General features: G+C 44.0%; 3 protein-coding genes across 9 annotated transcripts in view; 1 reads left to right on the plus strand and 2 right to left on the minus strand.

The window, feature by feature from the left end:
* Prmt7 (protein arginine methyltransferase 7) overlaps positions 1-699 on the minus strand; it is a 50,724-nt gene extending 50,025 nt beyond the window's left edge. The window contains exon 1 of one of the 4 annotated variants that reach the window (XM_048792543.1): positions 538-653. In XM_048792543.1, coding sequence (XP_048648500.1) covers positions 538-611 — 74 coding nt within the window. In that variant the 5' untranslated portion in view covers positions 612-653. Of the gene's footprint in view, positions 1-537 lie in introns of all 4 variants that reach the window. The other 3 variants (XM_015496163.2, XM_015496162.2, XM_048792542.1) reach the window with 3 other exon arrangements.
* On the plus strand, positions 692-6,870 carry Slc7a6os (solute carrier family 7 member 6 opposite strand). Its single transcript, XM_015496164.2, has 5 exons — positions 692-930; positions 1,044-1,319; positions 3,291-3,497; positions 5,221-5,338; positions 6,103-6,870. The coding sequence occupies exons 1-5, from the start codon at positions 733-735 to the stop codon at positions 6,231-6,233; spliced, it is 930 nt and encodes a 309-aa protein (XP_015351650.1). The 5' UTR covers positions 692-732; the 3' UTR covers positions 6,234-6,870.
* A 2,361-nt stretch (positions 6,871-9,231) lies between these two features.
* Positions 9,232-17,361, minus strand: part of Slc7a6 (solute carrier family 7 member 6) — a 40,107-nt gene continuing 31,977 nt past the window's right edge. For all 4 annotated transcript variants that reach the window (XM_048792622.1, XM_048792623.1, XM_015496165.2 and 1 more), the window contains 4 exons: positions 15,582-15,678; positions 12,304-12,453; positions 12,006-12,189; positions 9,232-11,587 (listed from right to left, as the gene is read on the minus strand). In XM_048792622.1, the coding sequence (XP_048648579.1) occupies positions 11,493-11,587; positions 12,006-12,189; positions 12,304-12,453; positions 15,582-15,678 (526 nt within the window). In that variant the 3' untranslated portion in view covers positions 9,232-11,492. The remainder of the gene's footprint in view (positions 11,588-12,005; positions 12,190-12,303; positions 12,454-15,581; positions 15,679-17,361) is intronic.

Below are 17,361 nucleotides of genomic sequence, written 5' to 3' on the forward strand. Positions count from 1 at the left end.
TAAAAAAAAAAAAAAAAAGAAGTGAGCTTCTACAAAATACACGTGGCCTTTCGGTTTCCAAAAGCATTCTATTCTAAGTGCAACAGGAGTCACCCAAGGGTTTTAAGCAGAAGCATGTCTACATCAGGTGCCCACTTTTGCAGGGCCACTCCTGGTTACGGCGTTGGGTATATGAAATGGTGTTCAACGACACTGACTAGAAAAGGCGAGTCATCAGAGCTTTTTAATCGAGGAACAGTGGCCCAGTTCGTGGTGCGAGGCACCAAGCAAGAGTGCTGTCTGTAACACAGGCCTCGTCCTGTGCTCAGCCACTGACCCACCGAAGGCATTGCTAACCGGACTGAAAAGCCAGGGCTGGCCTGAAAACACACTCTCCTGCCGGCCAGGGCGCTCCGAGCAGCCACATGCGTACTCAGGAAAGGTCCGGAACAGGGGCACACCGCGGCATCCGAGTACGCCCACGCCAGACACCTCCACCCAAGCCTGAGGCAGAGGACACTACGCTAGTTGTCGCCGGGACTCCAACTACGACCCCACCTTCCCAGCACGCCCAGCTTCTCACCCGGCGCAGGAATCACTCGGCTTACTACCGCCGCCGCCGCTACCGCCATCTTGCCGTGGTCACTGTGCGGGGCGGGACCTTCGGGCGTCCACGGGGCGGGACCTGGAGCACAACTGGAGGGTTCTCCCGACGTATCCCTCGCCTTCCCACAGTGCTTCGCGACAGCCGCTATGGAGGCCGGCAGGACTGCAGTGCTGCGGGTGAAGCGGAAGCGCACCGCGGAGCCAGCCGAGGCTCTTGTGCTTGCTTGTAAGCGCCTTCGGAGCGGCGATGTCGACGTCGAGTCGGCTGCTCAGAAGACACCGGAGGGTCTGGAGAGAGCGGCGGAGAATAATGTCTTCCAGTTGGTGGCCACCGTGCACTCTCAGGTATTGGGCGGTGATGGAATTTGTGTGGAGGGGATCTTGGGTCGCTGCCGGGATGGAACCGAATCTCCAACCCCCTTGCTGACGCTACCCTATCTTCCCCTGCTGCTCTCCAGGAGGAGCCAGTCCAGGAGCTCGTGCGGGCTGCCTTGCGCCCTTCCCGGGGCAGCCAGCAGCGTATCCGCCGCGATCTCCGCGCCTCAGCTCGCGATGTGCGGAAAGAAGGCCGCTACCGGGTGGTCTCCAGCCGCCGATCCTCAGGGACCTCCGGCAGCCTGGAGTCAGTGTACGCGCCAGGAACCCCAAAAGCTGCTGGGGACGCAGACTTTCAGCTATTGGACCTGGTACATGAGGAGGAAGACCCAGAGGCTGACACCACGGCCTCCTTCAAAGTGAGTATGCATCGGGAAGTGGGTGCTGGACATCTTTGGTGGTAATACCAGAAAGAGTCTGCGCAGAGGGCAGCACTTAGTTAAGTGGCCGCACATAGCTTAACCTTAGGAATAGATTTTACCGATTTGATTTTTTACTCTACACCTATTTACTCAGCGAGTGCCTATGTGCCAGGTATTGTTCTTAAATTGTATGCATACAACAGTGAGGACAGAGAAGAAAACATTCAAGCAGAGGAGAAAAACGTTAGCGAGTAAATTGTTAGAAGGGGACAAAGGCGAGAAAGCGTGGTGCCAATTTTGTGAAAAAAGCCTTTCAAGTAAAGACTTGAAAGTGAATGGCAAGGCTGGGCGCGGTGGCACACACCTATAATCCCAGCAGCTCAGGAGGCAGAGGCCGATCTTAGGAAGATCCTGTCTGTAAATATAGTATTTTAAAAGGGCTGAGGACGTGGATCAGTAGTTAAGAGCCCCTAGGTTCAATCCATAATACTAAAAAATAAAAAAAATAATAAAAAAGGAAGGAAGGAAGGGAAGGAATGATGACAGGGCATTGGTTGGGGGGCGGGGGCTTTCAAGGCAGAGGACCTGCAAGGGCAAAGGCCCTAAAGCTGAATTTGTGTGGTGTTCAGTGGACCAACAGGTCGGGACCTGTGTGTTAGAGCTAAACCTTTCCCCATAAAGAGCTTTGCTCAAGAGCCTGCACAAAAACTTGCATCTGTATTTTCATTGACTTTGATGGGAGAATCCTCTGAACCTGTAAATGACAACCTCAGTCTCCCTGTGTGCTTTGACCATGGGACACTCTCCACTTTCTCATGAGGTATCTGGTTTGAGCTATGCAGCTTCCTGTGATGAATCTGTTGAGGGGCATTCCACAGCACATCCCCCTAGTTTCCATACCTACTTGTGCTATAGGACCCTGGATAAGACATCTTATAAGCACTGGACTACATCTTACCTGGACTAGACCTATTCTGGGACATTTCATTCAAGCTATTCTTTTGAGCAGAAAAGATAGGTGAATCAATTTGTGATTTAAAAAGAGGTCAGTGCCCGCCATGGTAGTGCACATCTATAATCCCAGTGACTCAGGAGAGGAGGCGGAGATGAGAGGATTGCAAGGGGCAGGCCAGCCTCACCAACTTAGCAAAATCCCATCTCAAAATAAAAATAAGGGCTGGGAATGTAGCTCAGTGGTAAAGTGCCCCTGGGTTCAATCCCTAATACCATTAAAAAAAAAAAAAAATGATGTCAGTGGGGCAAGCCAAAGAATGAGCAATGGTAGTGGTCCCCAGGAGTTGCCTGTAGGCCTCTAAAGGTGGCCTCACAAAATGCCAGCCCATTTTATGGTCAGCAATAGAGGTGGATTGGGTCTGTGGATCCCTAATGGGAAAACATCATGCCAAAGGAACTCAGAGAAGATCTAGATCTGTAGAAGCAGGTTTGACTCAGAGCTTGGGAACAAGCTGGCCAATTTATCTAACTCCCTTTGCCTCTTTTTAGGCCAGTGTTCTCATGTATTTTTGTTCTGTTTTCTTGGGGGTATTTTTTTTTTTTAAGTTGTAAATGGACACAAATCTTTATTTAAATATTCATTTATTTTTATATGGTGCTGAGGATTGAACCCAGGGCCTCACATGTGTAAGATAAGTGCTCTGCCACTGAGCTACAACCCCAGCTCCCATGTGTTTTTTTGTGTCAGCCAAGATCAAAAGAGCAGGAGGAATTCTTAATAGGTTTTTATTCAAAAAGAAGGACTACCCGTTAGTTTTACAGACATTCTGGATTTCTTTTATTTTGTAAAAATACCTCACACGTGCAAGGCAGGCACTTTACCACTGAGCTACAGCCCCAGCCTGAGAATAAGAATCTTAAATATTAACAGAACTGTAACAGGCCTTCTTTCACACAACTCTTCGGTTCCTCATGGAAAACGTTTTGAGTCATGCCTGTATTATGTTTTCACAGACATCTGACCCAGATGTGATCCTCTGCAATTCTGTAGAGATGATCCGCGAGCGGTTGACTGTATCTGAGGATGGACCAGGAGTCGGGCACCAAGAGGAACAAAAGCACGATGACTATGTGTATGACATTTACTACTTGGAGATGGCCACTCCAGGGTGGATTGAGAATATCCTCTCTGTGCAGCCCTACAGCCAGGAGTGGGACCTGGTAAGGAGGTCAATGAAGGGAGAAGGGCATGTGGCTACCTAAACTTTTTCTTTGGTTAGGGTGCTTTGCCTCTCCGGGCTTCACTTCTCATCATTTTTCTTGTTCTTACTTAAAAGGAAAAACTTATTCTAGATTGGTTTTGTTGTTATTGTTGTTTTGTTTTGGTAAGACTGGGGATTGAACCCAGGGCCTGGCACACACTAAGCAAGCTCTCAACCACTGTGGTACATCCTCAACCTTTTTAATTTTAATTTGGGACAGGGTGTATCTAAGTTGATTATGCTGGCCTTGAACTGGGATACACCTGCATCAGCCTCCAGAGTAGCTTGGATTACAGGCATATGCCCCTGTGCCCAGCAGGAAATAAATTTTTCACGTGGCAGTAAAAATTTACTCTAAACGTCTTTTAGAAACCTGAGTTTAGTGTAGGAAATTTTGGGAAATACCCCCAAATTTTCTTTCTCTACCATTGAACAGTATTTCCAAGGGGACTGATGGGGGTTGATATTTTTTAGAAGCACTGATAATTTTTGCTCATAATCTTTTACAAGGTTTACAAAATTATCTTCATTGTTTATGGCTACCTGTTTATAGCTATCCACTTTAGAGGGTAAATATGTATAAGGGCTTAAATAAAATCAAAGTAAAAACATTTTTTTTTTTTTTTTTGGTACTGGGAATTGAACCCAAGGAGACTTCACTACTGAGCAACATCCCCAGTCCCTTTTCTTTTTCTTTTGAGACAGGATCTCACTAAGTTACCCAGGATGGCCTTGAACTTGTAATCCTCTTTCCTCTCCCTCCCAAGTTACCAGGATTGGTGTGCACCACTACATCTGGCAAAATCAGACAGTCTTAACATGAATGAGAACAAAAGCTTTTATTTATTTATTTATTTTGGGTGCTGAGGAATTAACCCAGGGGCACTTAACCACTAAGCCACATTCCAGCCCTTTTTAAATTTTTATTAATTTATTTAGGCACTGAGGATTGAACCCAGGTCCTCATGCATGCTGGGCAAGGACTCTACCACTGAGCCACACCCTTTTTTATTTTTTAATTTTGAGACAGTGTCTCTCTAAGTTGCTGAGACTGGCTTCAACTTGTGATCCTCTTGCCTCAGCCTCATGAGTAGCTGGGATTACCGGTGTGCACAGAAGTTTTTATTTTAATTGTATTAAAAGAGGAGAAAACTTTGGATGATGAAAGCTAACATCCTAACACCATATTCTTAAATTTTAATATGATTAATGAGAAAGATGTAGTTGGCACCTGATATACTCAAATTGTAAGAGTTAAGTACCTTCTCTTGTACCTGCACTATACCCATAGTTTTGCTGTCAGGCATCCACCATGGACCACTACATAGTTCCTACTCCTGCCTTTGTGCACCTCCTCATATTGTGTTTTAGTTCTGACCTTTGGCATCACCCACAATCCATAAAATTCCTCTCCCATCTGGTGGCCCTCCAGGAGTTTGAAGATTGCTGTCATTACGTGCTCAGAGCTGTGGCTCCTCTGCATTCCATTCTGGTGGAGTTGAATCATCTCCTCTTAGCCTAAGATTATCATAGTCCCTTGTATAGCAGTTGAACTAACTCCTAATCTGCCTTTTTCACATGGTACTTTCACCTGAATCTCCCCAGTATCCTAATAGCTTCCTCCAAAGAGCATACCCTTAAGATGATTTGACTTAGACTCATGTTTGTGTTGAGATGTGCAGGTAAATGATGATCAACAACCAGATGACATTTATGAAGACGAAGATGATGAGAACAGTGAGAATAATTGGCGCAACGAGTACCCAGAGGAGGAGAGCAGTGATGGTGATGATTCCAGAGGTAGGTGGAAGACTGGATAGGGAGGGACTGATAAGATCCAAGTCTGAGATGAAGGCAATTGACAGGTACATCTCAACTGATTTCCTTCTCTGCCATTGAACTGTATTTCCAGGAGGACTGCTGGGAGCATAATGTCAGTCAGGCCTGGGTTCAGATCCTTAGTTCTGTCATTGCCTTCTTATGACTCTTATGCAGGTTACTCCAATGAGCCTCATTTCTCCTTCAGAAAATGAGACAATACTGCACCAACTTCAGTGGTTGGGATTTAGTAAAACATCTAGCCCGATGCCCCTCTCCCTGCTCCTATCTAGGAATAATGAAGAAAGAGGGTTGCCAGTAGGGATAGGCCCAGGATTTTCACAAGTCTGTCAAATAATTTCAAAAAATTTCTACATTTCCAATTCTTTAGAGAATGATATAACACAGTCGTAGTATTTAGGGGAAGAAGGAGGAAGGATATCCTGGCAACTCAGTTTCTTTGGTGACTACATTCTTCTGAGTATAGCCAATAAAAATAATTTTTTGATGTCTCATAATAAAGAATTTTACCAAAGGGGAAAGTGACAAAATACTCCCAGTATTAGGGACTTGGTTAGATGGTGGGAATGAATACTTTAAAAATGTTCTACATTCTAGATTTTATTTACTGAAAAAGTATTTTATAATGGGGAACAAAAAATTAGACCTTTTTGAGAAAGGAAGGAGTTCTTGCCATACCCTATAAAATCATAGAGTAAGAATCCATTCCTGGTGTCTCCATCTAGACTCTGATGAATATAACAGCCTCAGTGAAGAGGAAAGAGGCAGCAGCAGGCGACTGGTATGGAGCAAGTACCCTCTGGATGTACAGAAGGAGTTTGGCTATGACAACCCCCACGACCTGGATTCAGATTGATGGTCTTGTGATATCCAGGAGCTTCTACCACAGGCCTTTGAGGGCTCTGTGACTGGTATCAACTGACCTAGCAACATGCTCTTAGGATTCCTAGCTGAACATGTGGAAGGAAAAAGCAGACCCAATAGTACCACCCCAGCAGTGAAAACTTAAGGGAGTACATCTTTTCTACTCACAGTAGGCTACTTGACCTCTATCAAAAGAGACCCTACCATCTGGGGGAAAAAAAAAAAATGGAAGTTCCTTTCACTTCCTGGCCCAGGCATTTTTCCTAATATTCCAGTTCTCCCATGCTGAAGCCAGAAGGGAAGGAGAGACACTTGTTTCATTAGCAGTAATATTCTGCTTCCTCCCACCCCACTCCAGGCTGCCTACCTGCAGTAAAAGCCTGCTCTCTTCGATAGAGGGATCTAGAAGGGCTACAGTGGGTCCCTTGCAGGGCACAACCCAGTTATAACAACTATTAGGGCAGAATGTGGAATCTGAGCTGGGAGGTTTTAGTCAATAAGTCTCTGTCCTCCCTGCTTCGGACTTCAATAATGGTTGTAAAGATTGCTGTTGTCCTTTGGTAATGGGGCCAAGGCACAATGCATATGAATGTGATACTATTTAATAAAGATTAACTTTTAATATGGAAGCAAGCAATTTTTCAAAAACTTTCCCCCCCTTTTTTTTGCAGTTCTGGGAATTGAACCCAGGAGTACTCTACCACTAAGCAACACCTCCAGCCCTTTTTATTTTTTTGAGACAGGGTCTCACTAAATGACTAGCCTCAAACTTATCATTCTCCTTCCTTTAGCCTAATAAGTAGCTGGGATTATAAATAAGCACTAACACACCCAACTCTTCAAAACCTTTTAAATCTGAATATCTTAGGTGTTTTTCCATTGACATTCCCCCATAAAAAAAAATGGGGGGTTAATGAGGTAGAAATTACAGAATTAACCTTAGACATGAAGATCTCACAGCAAGGGAGGATGAAGTAAGCATAACCTGAACTTGGCTTTCTATCGAGAAGTGTTTCTTACCAAAACAGTAATTGTTCTTCAGTATCTGTGGGTGACTGATTCAAAAACCTCCTGTGGATACCAAAATCCACAGATGCTCAAGTCCCTTGTATAAAATGACATAATATTTGCATATAACCTACACACATCCTTCAAATACTTTGTCATCTCCAGATTATTTATAAAATCTAATGCAGCCAGGCACTGTGGCACACCCCTGTAATCCCAACAGCTCACAAGGCTCAGGCAGGAGGACCACAAGTTCAAAGACACCCTCAGCAACCTAGCAAGGCCCTAAGTAGCTCAATGGTTGAGTGCCCCTGGTTCAAACTCCAGTACCAAAACAACCAAAAAAAAAAAAAAAAGAGTGCAATATACTTAGCTGATATACTGTATTTGGGGAATAATGACAAAAACTATGTTTAGTATAAGTAGTTTTTTTTTTTCTACAAAAAAAATATTTTTAATCTACAGTTAGTTGAATCCATGAATGCAAAATTTATGGATAGGGAAAACAAACTATATATGAACAGAACAAATTTTGGTGCCCAAACTTTAAATCTCTTGTAAGCAATCTCTATCCCTACTCTTTTCAAAATCCCAGCTGCCTTAACTGTTTGGCATTGATTCTAGTCAAATAGAATTTTGTGCAGTGATAAATGTTCTATATCTATACTCTCTAATAGTAGCCACTAGCCACATGTGGCCGTTGAGCACTTGCAATCTGATTAGTGCAACTGAGAAACTGAATTTTTTTTTCTTTCTTTTTTTCTACTGAACCTAGAGCCTTACACACATTAGGCAAGTGCTGTGCCACTGAGCTACATCTCAGCCCTTTTTAATTTTTTTAAAATTTCGAGAAAGGGTCTCACTAAGAGCTGGCCTCAGATTTGGACTCCTCTTGCCTGTTTGCTGAGTAGCTGAGATTACCATACTTGGCCATGAATTTTTTACTTTGTTTTAACTAGCTACATTAGCTACTAGGTAGCACAGGTCTAGAGAAACACATAAAACTTTCCATTTGAGGTAGCCATCTCACCCTATTTATCACATAGGAAAGTGAAATATACAGGAAGAAGTCTTCTTCTCATCTCTTTCAAGATTTTATAGGTTTCTCTACTTGTCCCTTCCTACTTCTACCCATTCTTTTACTTTATGTCCATTTTATAAGCACTTACCTACATTTGTTCCTATCTACATGGAATTGTTAAATCTGCTAAAATTATTAGGCTCTGTACTCAGGCTATTACTGCAGCTAATTAAACCTAAACGCAGGCTTAATACTAGTCATCTTAGTCTCCTTCTGTAGACACAGAAATGAAGGATTAAAAACCACTTTGCCATTTTAATGTACTCACTGCTGTTTATGTGTTCATTAAGTTTCATCAACATTAAAGGGCTGACAGCTTCACAAACTACCTACTGAAAAGGGTACAAACTGTACCATTGCAAAAGGGATTAGCACACCAGGAGAAGGATTTAGTAAGATTTAACAAAGACCTGGTGGGAACTAATTCCACTATGAAACTTGAGTCTGTAGGGTGTCTGGCTTCCCTCCCACAGAAGGGTTTCTAAGAGAAGTTTGTACCCAACACCGAGGAAGAATGTTGTCATCCTTCAGTAATGAGAGGAAGATGACATGGCTCACTAAGCAAGCACTCAGCACCTGAAGTGTGGTGTCCCTTCTTCTGAGAAGCCACTGGGGGGCGGCACATTCCTGGGAGAAGCTGGTTATTGGGTGGAAAACACTAAAGCCAGAGTCAAGGATCCTCAGATAAGCATAATGCTTAAAGGATTAGCTCCAGAGGAGCCCTGGGATGGTGCCAGCTCAGCTCAGACAGAAATCATATTTATATAGTTTAGGCAAGTCAGCCTTTGCACAAGACTCCTTGTCATCAGACAGGAATTTGGTATACAAATCCCCAACCCATGACAGTAGGAATGTCCCCCCATATTCTCATAGATGCATGCCCTGAACCAAAGACAACTGATCATGCTCCCCTAAAACTTTATTAAGCAAGTATATGTCCAAGGTAATTACCTTGTCTGCAACTGGGGTCAGTTTGGTGAAGAATGATCAGAAGGAAAGATTGCCCCACAGTTCTTGTCTTCACTGTCGACCAATTCCAAAATCTAAAGACAAGATGTCCATGGGATGTGCCAGACCAACAAGTTCTTCTGGGCCTAAGATGACAGTATCTGGGGGCATCCCAGAACAGTTGTATAATCCAATGCAGCCATGAAGGAAGATCCCATTAGGCCAAACCTGCTGCTCTGGACTGACCTGGTGGCCCAACTTAAGCACCAAAGTTAGTTGCTTTCCATTCTTGAAAGTTAGCTGAGGTGCCAGATTGAGGTTGAAGTAGCTTTTCCCCTAGAGTCTTCACTGATCTCCACAGGAAAAAAAAATAGAAGTCCCACAAGTACCAAGTGCTTCCTGAGACTGCAGCCCTGCAAGGCCTCAGGGGCAAGGGAAGGTGGGCAGGAAAGGAGTGCACTATCCCTGTGACCCACACTGAGGCAGCTTGGAGTGTAAACAAAGCCTGGTGCCAATAACAGAAGCCAGGATGCAGCCTGGTGTGAGGTTTTCAGAAAAAGAAAATGACTACTTTCAGCACCAGAGTGGGCTTGCTTGGGTCTGCACAGCAGTCCCTCACACTGGCCCTTTCAGAAAGGAACAAGTTATTTGATGACTTGGATCCATAAGATGTTCCCCCAAATTACTGATAGTGGATAGATTTCAGGTGACCCTCCTGAATTCCAGAACATTTCAGCCCTCTTAAACTTCATACCAGAAACCCAGAGATTAACTGTATCAACTAGAACAATGACCTAAGGTTTCAATAAAATAAAGGATTATCCTTCAAAAATATTAGTATTACCAGATTTCTGACTCATAAATTTGTTCATATCTACTTGTCAGACCTGAGCCAGTTGCTAGTAACACAAGACCTATCTATAAACTAAAGTATATGTCCATGATTTTAAAAATCCTTAAAGTTCACTTTTGCAGGTAAGACTCAAGATTGTGTGAAAGTGAACATAAAATCTATTATCAGAATCTGATTTACCACCACATTGAGACATCTCTCAGGGCAGAGAGACTCGGTTTGGGGTATTCTGAATTTTTAAACACACACAGACTATTATTTCCTATACATGAATGAACATTCTTTTGCTAGAATTGGTGTTCCAGGTTAAATATCAATAAGTAAAGGAATACTGGAATTTGAATTTGGTGGTAGCAGTGGCAGTGTCCAGTTAGCCACAGAGCTGCTCCCCCTTAGCTGGAACAGGGAGGTCTTCCCCAGCCCTTATTTTGGGACTGCAGCCTCTGCCAAAGCATCATGGTTCCAGCTAGGAAGGTACAGGTAGGCAGGTGGCCAAAATCAACTCATTACAGAGCCAGAAGCTTGCCTCTTTTCTTAAGGATTTTGACCATAAGTGCAAATGTGTTCCAGGGAAATTCAGTCAGGCAGGACCTCCTCCAAAAGAAGGCTAATCTGTATACAGCAAAATCCTGTGGCTCCCTAAGCACATGGACACAAATGAGAAGTCAACCTTGACAATATGGAACTTCAGTGGCCACCATTGAGACCATGAACAGCCTTCCTCCTGTCAAGCTTATTGTTTGAGTGTGAAGTTCCATTACACAGAATAGTATTTCTCTTGTGGAATTCAGGAAAGGGGAGACACTGTTCCCACATCAGTTAAATAAAGCTTGTTGTTTGTGCCTCCCCCAAAACAAACAAGGAATATAACCCTCTTCCCAGGGAAGAATTCTGAGCCAGAGGAAGAAATGGTAGCATTTTGAGCCTCTAACATCAGGAGGTTGCACCTGGTCAGAGGAAAGCTCCCATAAAGTATCCTCACTTTAGAGACTTTTGGTTCAAACTTCACATGCTGTGAACCACAATCAGAGCCATCAATCTAGCACTTCCTCTCCTCTGTAGCAACTTACCCAGTATGTCAGGGGTGCACCTACTCACACTGCAAAACTAAACAACCATTCCCCTGTTCCCCAACCCCCCTCTACCCTGAGGTCCCCACCTTCAGGTATCCCCAACCCTGAGTCTCCTCCCATAGCTTACCAATGAGTGAGCACTGGCCCTGAGTCCCCTTACAGAATGTGGCTCAATAGGCTCCTTTAATTCAGGAGGGCTAGGCCCACATAGTCTTGTTATCTGGACTTTGGTGGTTATGGCCACAGGTGGCCAGCTTTCCAGGCCTCAGGGAATGTCACCTCTGGCCTCTAGTCAGTTTTCCTCTCAATCTTTTTCTCTTCAGTTACATCTAGCTCAGTCAGGACACAAAAGCAAAGTTGCTGGGTGATTCTGGTGATGGTAGCTAAATGAAAACAAAGAATCATAGGTTTTAGCAAACACATTTAGCTGCAGCCCCAACCAGAACAAACTGAAGGCTAAAAGCACATTTGTGGCTCCCTTCCCACCTGTCCCTTAGGTACCCTGGGCCAGGCTTCACCCCTCCCCACTATCCAGCCTCCTTGTCCTCATTCCATACCCAGCCAGTCTGAGGCATGACCACTTGTTTTCCTTGTACTGTCAAGAGATAATGCTTTAACCCCCAAATAGGACTCTAAAATCAGAACTAAAGAGATCATGTCAAGATCAAAAGAAAAGTCTTGTGAGCAGCCAGGTCTCATCCTCCAAAAAATCACCAGCAGTGGCAAGGGGAGTAGTTAGCCCCTATGGGAACCTGTGCACATGTGTATATAGCCAATAAGTGATGGGACAAAGAAACTCACCCAGGACATTCCGAAGAAAGAGAGGCCTCCGGGATTCTGGAAGGTAAACACCCATGAAGTAGACAGGGACCCCGGAGAGGGCAATCCCAATGCCAATGAGAGAATTGATGGTGTCACTGAAGAGAGGCACAATCACCAGAAACAAGGAGCATATGCAGAACACGATGGGAAAAAATAGGCTCAGCTGAAATGGAGGGGGGTGAGATATTAAATGAGATGAGATAAGGGAATAGGGCATGGGTAAGAAGGCATACTAGGGAGAGGGCCCCCACTTCCTTGTCTGCACAGAGCTGCTGACCTTGAGTGGCCGGGGCCGATCGGGCTCCTTCCAGCGAAGGTAGAGCTGTCCAACAACAGATAGGCCCACAAAGAACCAGTAGCTGAAGCTGAAGTAGTTGATGAGCAGGAAAACATCCTCCACGGTGAGGTAGATGAGTGTCATTGTACACTGGGGAAAGCAGCAAGGGAGAGGAGGGGAATATTATCACCAAAAGCCCACCCCAGGAGAGTCCACCTTCCAGCAATCATCAGATCTGATGTAGCTTCACCAGATTATCTCTGGTTTTCAGTGACCTCTTGGTATTATATACACCTGTTCTTCACATTAATCTTCAAGGCAGCGCCTCACCTTCTTCTGTTAGGCCCTTCCTACAATCAGTGCCTCCTTTCTTGTTGCAAGCACTTCAATAGCAAGGCAAGTTCTCTCCTCTTCTGATGGCAGAACTTGCCCTCTAGAACTTGCCCTCAATGCACCAACCTCAACATGAATCACACTCTACCCTAGGAAGATGCTAAACTTGGATTGTTTGGCTTCAGAAATGCAGATTAGCACCAGGTGTGGTGGCACAGGCTTGTAAATCCCAGCTACTAGAGAGACTGAGGCAGAAGTATCACAAGTTTCAGGCCTGTCTGTGCTATCTAGCTATCTATTTTTACGGTACTGGGATTGAACCCAGGGACTTTTAAAGATTTGTATTTTGAGGGTTGGGGATGTGGCTCAAGTGGTAGCGCGCTTGCCTGGCATGCATGCGGCCCAGGTTCGATCCTCAGCACCACATACAAAGATCTTGTGTCCGCCGAAAATTAAAAAAAAGATTCTCTCTCTCTCTCTCTCAAAAAAAAAAGATTTGTATTTTGAGACAGGATCTCACTAAATTGCTGAAGCTGGTCTCAAATTTATGATCCTCCTGCCTCAGCCTCCTGAGTAGCTGGGATTTCAGGCATGCACCAGTACACCCAGCTCCACCTGGGCAATTTAACAAGACCCTGTCTCAAAAATAAAATTTAAAAGAAAAGGGCTTAGAGATAGAATGCTCCTGGACTCAATCCCCAGTATGAAAAAAGCAGATTAGCAAAATGGATCCATACCTCCAAGAGAGGTGGGGTGAGGGGTGGGTATGACAGAACTTGCCCTCTAGAACAAAGAATCCTGGAGGAGGACAAACCCACATAAATACAATTATCTCATACTAGACAAAGGAGCCAAAAACATACATTGGAGAAAAGACTCTTCAACAGATGGTGCTGAGAAAACTAGAAATCCATATGTAGCAAAATGAAACTTAAACCCATGTCTCTCACCATGCACAAAATTCAGCTCAAAGTGGATCAAGGACCTAGGAATTAGACCAAAGACCCTGTGCCTAATAGAAGAAAAAGTAGGCCAAAATCTTCATCATGTCAGATTAGGCCCTGACTTCCTTAACAAGACTCCTAAAGCACAAGAAATAATCTCAAGAATCAATAAATGGGATGGATTCAAACTAAAAAGCTTCTTCTCAGCAAAAGAAACAATCGATAAGGTGAAGAAAGAGCCTACATTCTGGAAGCTAATTTTTGCCACATGCACGTCAAATAGAGCACTAATCCCCAGGATATATAAAGAACTCAAAAAAAAAAAAAAAAACAAAATGGGCTAAGGAGCTGTGCTATCTTTTCCAGAAGAATATATACAATCAATCAACAAATATATGACAAAATGTTCTATGTTTCTAGTAATTAGAGAAATGCAAATCAAAACTAAGATTTCACCTCACGCCAGTCAGAATGGTATCAAGAATACCAACAATAAGTGTTGGCGAGGATGTGGGGGAAAAGGCACACTCATACATTGCTGGTGGAACTGCAAATTGGTGTACCACTCTGGAAAACAATATGGAGATTCCTTAGAAAACTTGGAATGGAACCACCATTTGACCCAGCTATCCCACTCCTCAGTCATACCCAATGGACTTAAAATCAGCACACTATAATAAGGCAGCCACATCAATGTTTATAGCAGCTCAATTCACAATAGCTAAACTGTGGAGCCAACCTAGATGCCCTTCAATAGATGAATGGATAAAGAAACGGGTATATATAAACAATGGAATATTACTCAGCATTAAAAGAGAATAAAATCATGGCATTTGCAGGTAAATGGATGGAGTTGGAGAATATCATGCTAAGAGAAACAAACCAATCCAAAAACCAAAGGCCTAATGTTCTCTCTGATGATAAGTGGATGCTAATCCATAATCGGGGGGAACAGGGAAAAATGGAGGAACTTTGATTGGGCAAAGGGGAGGGACAAGAGGAGAGAGTATGGGAGTAGTAAAGATGATGAAAAGTGATGGGCATTATTACCCTAGGTACATGTATGAGTGCACATATGGTGCGAGGCTACATCACGTATAATCAGAGAAATCAAAAGTTGTGCTGCAGTTGTGTACAATGAATCAAAATGCATTCAGTTGTCATATATACCTATTTAAAATAAATAAATAAATTTTATTTAAAAAAAAAAGAAGAAGAAGAATCCTGGGGGACAAGAGTCAGGGACTACAGTCCTGAGACAGTTTGGGTTTGCTTAAACTCAAGTATGAAGAATTCTCCCTACCTAAAATTACCCCAAATTATCAACAAAAGATTTAAAAATTTAAAGAGATAAGTGAGGACCTTGTATTAAGGGATGTAGCTCAGTAGTAGAATGTGCTAGCATGCAAAAGACTTTGGGTTTCATCCCCACAATGCAAAATATATGATGAACTGCTTTTCAAATCTCAGAGTAAGCCTTTCTCTGGGTCCCTGTTTGTTATGGTTTGGATATGAGGTGCTCCCCACAAAGCTCCTATGTTAATGCAGGAATGTTCAGAGGTAAAGTGATTGAATTCTAAGAGCTGTAATCTAATCCATCCATCTTAGTATGAATGGGCCGGGTGGTGGGGTGTGGCTGGAGGAGGTGGTCACTTGGCTAGGTGTTCTGGAAGTGTGCATTTTCCCTGCAGTCTCTTCCCTCTCTTTCTCTGAGCTTCCTTGCTGCCATGAAGGAAGCTCTTCTGCTGGACTCTTCCCCCATGATGTGCTGCCTCACCTTAGGCCCAAATTAATAAAATTGGCCGTCTGTGGACTGAGATCTCTGAAACTGTGAGCGCCAAATAAAATTTTCCTCCTCTAAGTTGTTCTTTTTGGGTATTTTGGTTTCAAGGGGGAAAAAAAACAAGGGACTAAAACACTCTTCCATATAAAACACCCTAGTTAGAATTAGGAGCCCTGCACAGACATGCCCAAGCCCATACTGCCCCCAACAAAGCTTACATTGAACAACAAAGCTGGGATGGGTGTAAAACGCTCAATGTGAATCATAGACAGAAGATCTGGGAGGTGGCCCTCACGTGAGCCCACGAAGAACAACCTGGAGGGGTAAGAAATGTGTAAACATGTTTCTTTTAGTGAGCCATACTCCTCACTTGGACAAAAAAAGCCTAGAGCCCCAGAAAAAGGGGACAGTCTCCCAGGCTCTATGCATGCCCAACTCATTAGTCATAATACCCACAGATGCCTCCACCCTTAGCCATAAGCCCCTCACTAATACCCTAGAACCACCCCCCAATCATTATCCACTGACCACCCCAGGCCATCAGCAATGGAATTTGCTATCCCCCACAGATACCCACGCTTCTCTCAACCAGATATCTCACCAACATCCCACAGATGCCACACCCTGCCATTGCTTCCTAGCACAACAATCCATTTCCCAGGGATACCTCCACTCTGCCATATTACAAATTCATAGCCAACCCAATGGCTTTTAAAGAAGAGCTGCCAGATTTCTATTTGTGCTCAGAGTATATCTTCCCCAAGTACCTGATATATGATAGGCCAAGGTGAGTATAGGGATCAAAGAGAGAACCCAGGCCTCCTCTCTATACCTAATGAGCTTTATCAACTGAAAAACAGACCAGCATGAAAATGAAATGGTACCCAGGGTAACCAGCAGCATCAGAGTGCATAGCACTCATTCACTAGGCTTGAGGGTTGGCTGAGGGAGCAAAAAGTTTTACAAAGATGACCACATCTGGGCTAGAAGAAGAACTAGAGTTTGCCAGGAGTGGGTAGGTGGGGAACCAACATGTACGAAGGTAAAAGAGCTTGGAGGCATGAAAGAGCACTGCTTCTTTGAATGCTGATGCTACAATTCAAAGACCCAGGATGAAGTATACAAGGAGGGAGTGCCTGGAATTACCTGTATAAAAAGGCCCAGCCGGGAGCCAGTTGTGACTTTGAAATAAAGACCTGTTAGGACTTACTGCCCTCTGGTGACCCCTGGTGGCATCATGGTGGCCACACTAAAGCAGGAAGATGCTAGGGTATGAAAGAAAGGCCAGACAAGGTCATCCATTACAATTGTTCCATAATATCAGAGCCCTAAAGGTGGGTACCAAGGTTGAAGAATGAACAAGACAGATAGCATAACCTCAAGCATTGTACTGTGACTGTATGTGTGTGTATGTTTATGTGCAAGTTTGAGCTGGGGGGAACAGGGTGGCACCAAGGGAAAAAAATCAAGATACCAAGTAGCCAAGTAAGAAAAAACATGGGGCACAACTGGAGAGAAATCCCATGTGGAGTTCACAGTAAGTCTGAGATACTTGGGGGCCATCTCACAGAGTCCTAGGGTCAATGACATCACCTGGAAAGACATTATAAGGCAAGATATTGGAATTTGTTCATTAGGCTAATAATTTGTACTAGATAGAGGAGAAATATGACAAAGGGCATGCTGGAAGAGGAGAGGAGGCAAAGATGTACGAAGCCTCAAATAGCTGACAAAGCAAAGAAGACAAAGCAAAAAAGATAACACAGGCAGCAACTTTGACATCACTCTCCAAGTGTCCTCCACCCCCTTACTGCCAATGCCACAAGACGACCGAGAGAGGTGAGAAAGCACCCACTATCTGGGACAACTGGCAGAGCCAAGTGAGATGTCTTGGAGCATCAGTAAGCATGAGGCTACGGGGAATACCATGTTGGGTGGGGCACCCTGTGAAGAGCCACACCAGGCTAAGTTGAGGGAGAATGACACTATGTTTTCGGG

The sequence above is a fragment of the Marmota marmota genome, unplaced genomic scaffold (genome assembly GCF_001458135.2).
Source record: "Marmota marmota marmota unplaced genomic scaffold, marMar, whole genome shotgun sequence".
Classification (NCBI taxonomy): domain Eukaryota; kingdom Metazoa; phylum Chordata; class Mammalia; order Rodentia; family Sciuridae; genus Marmota; species Marmota marmota.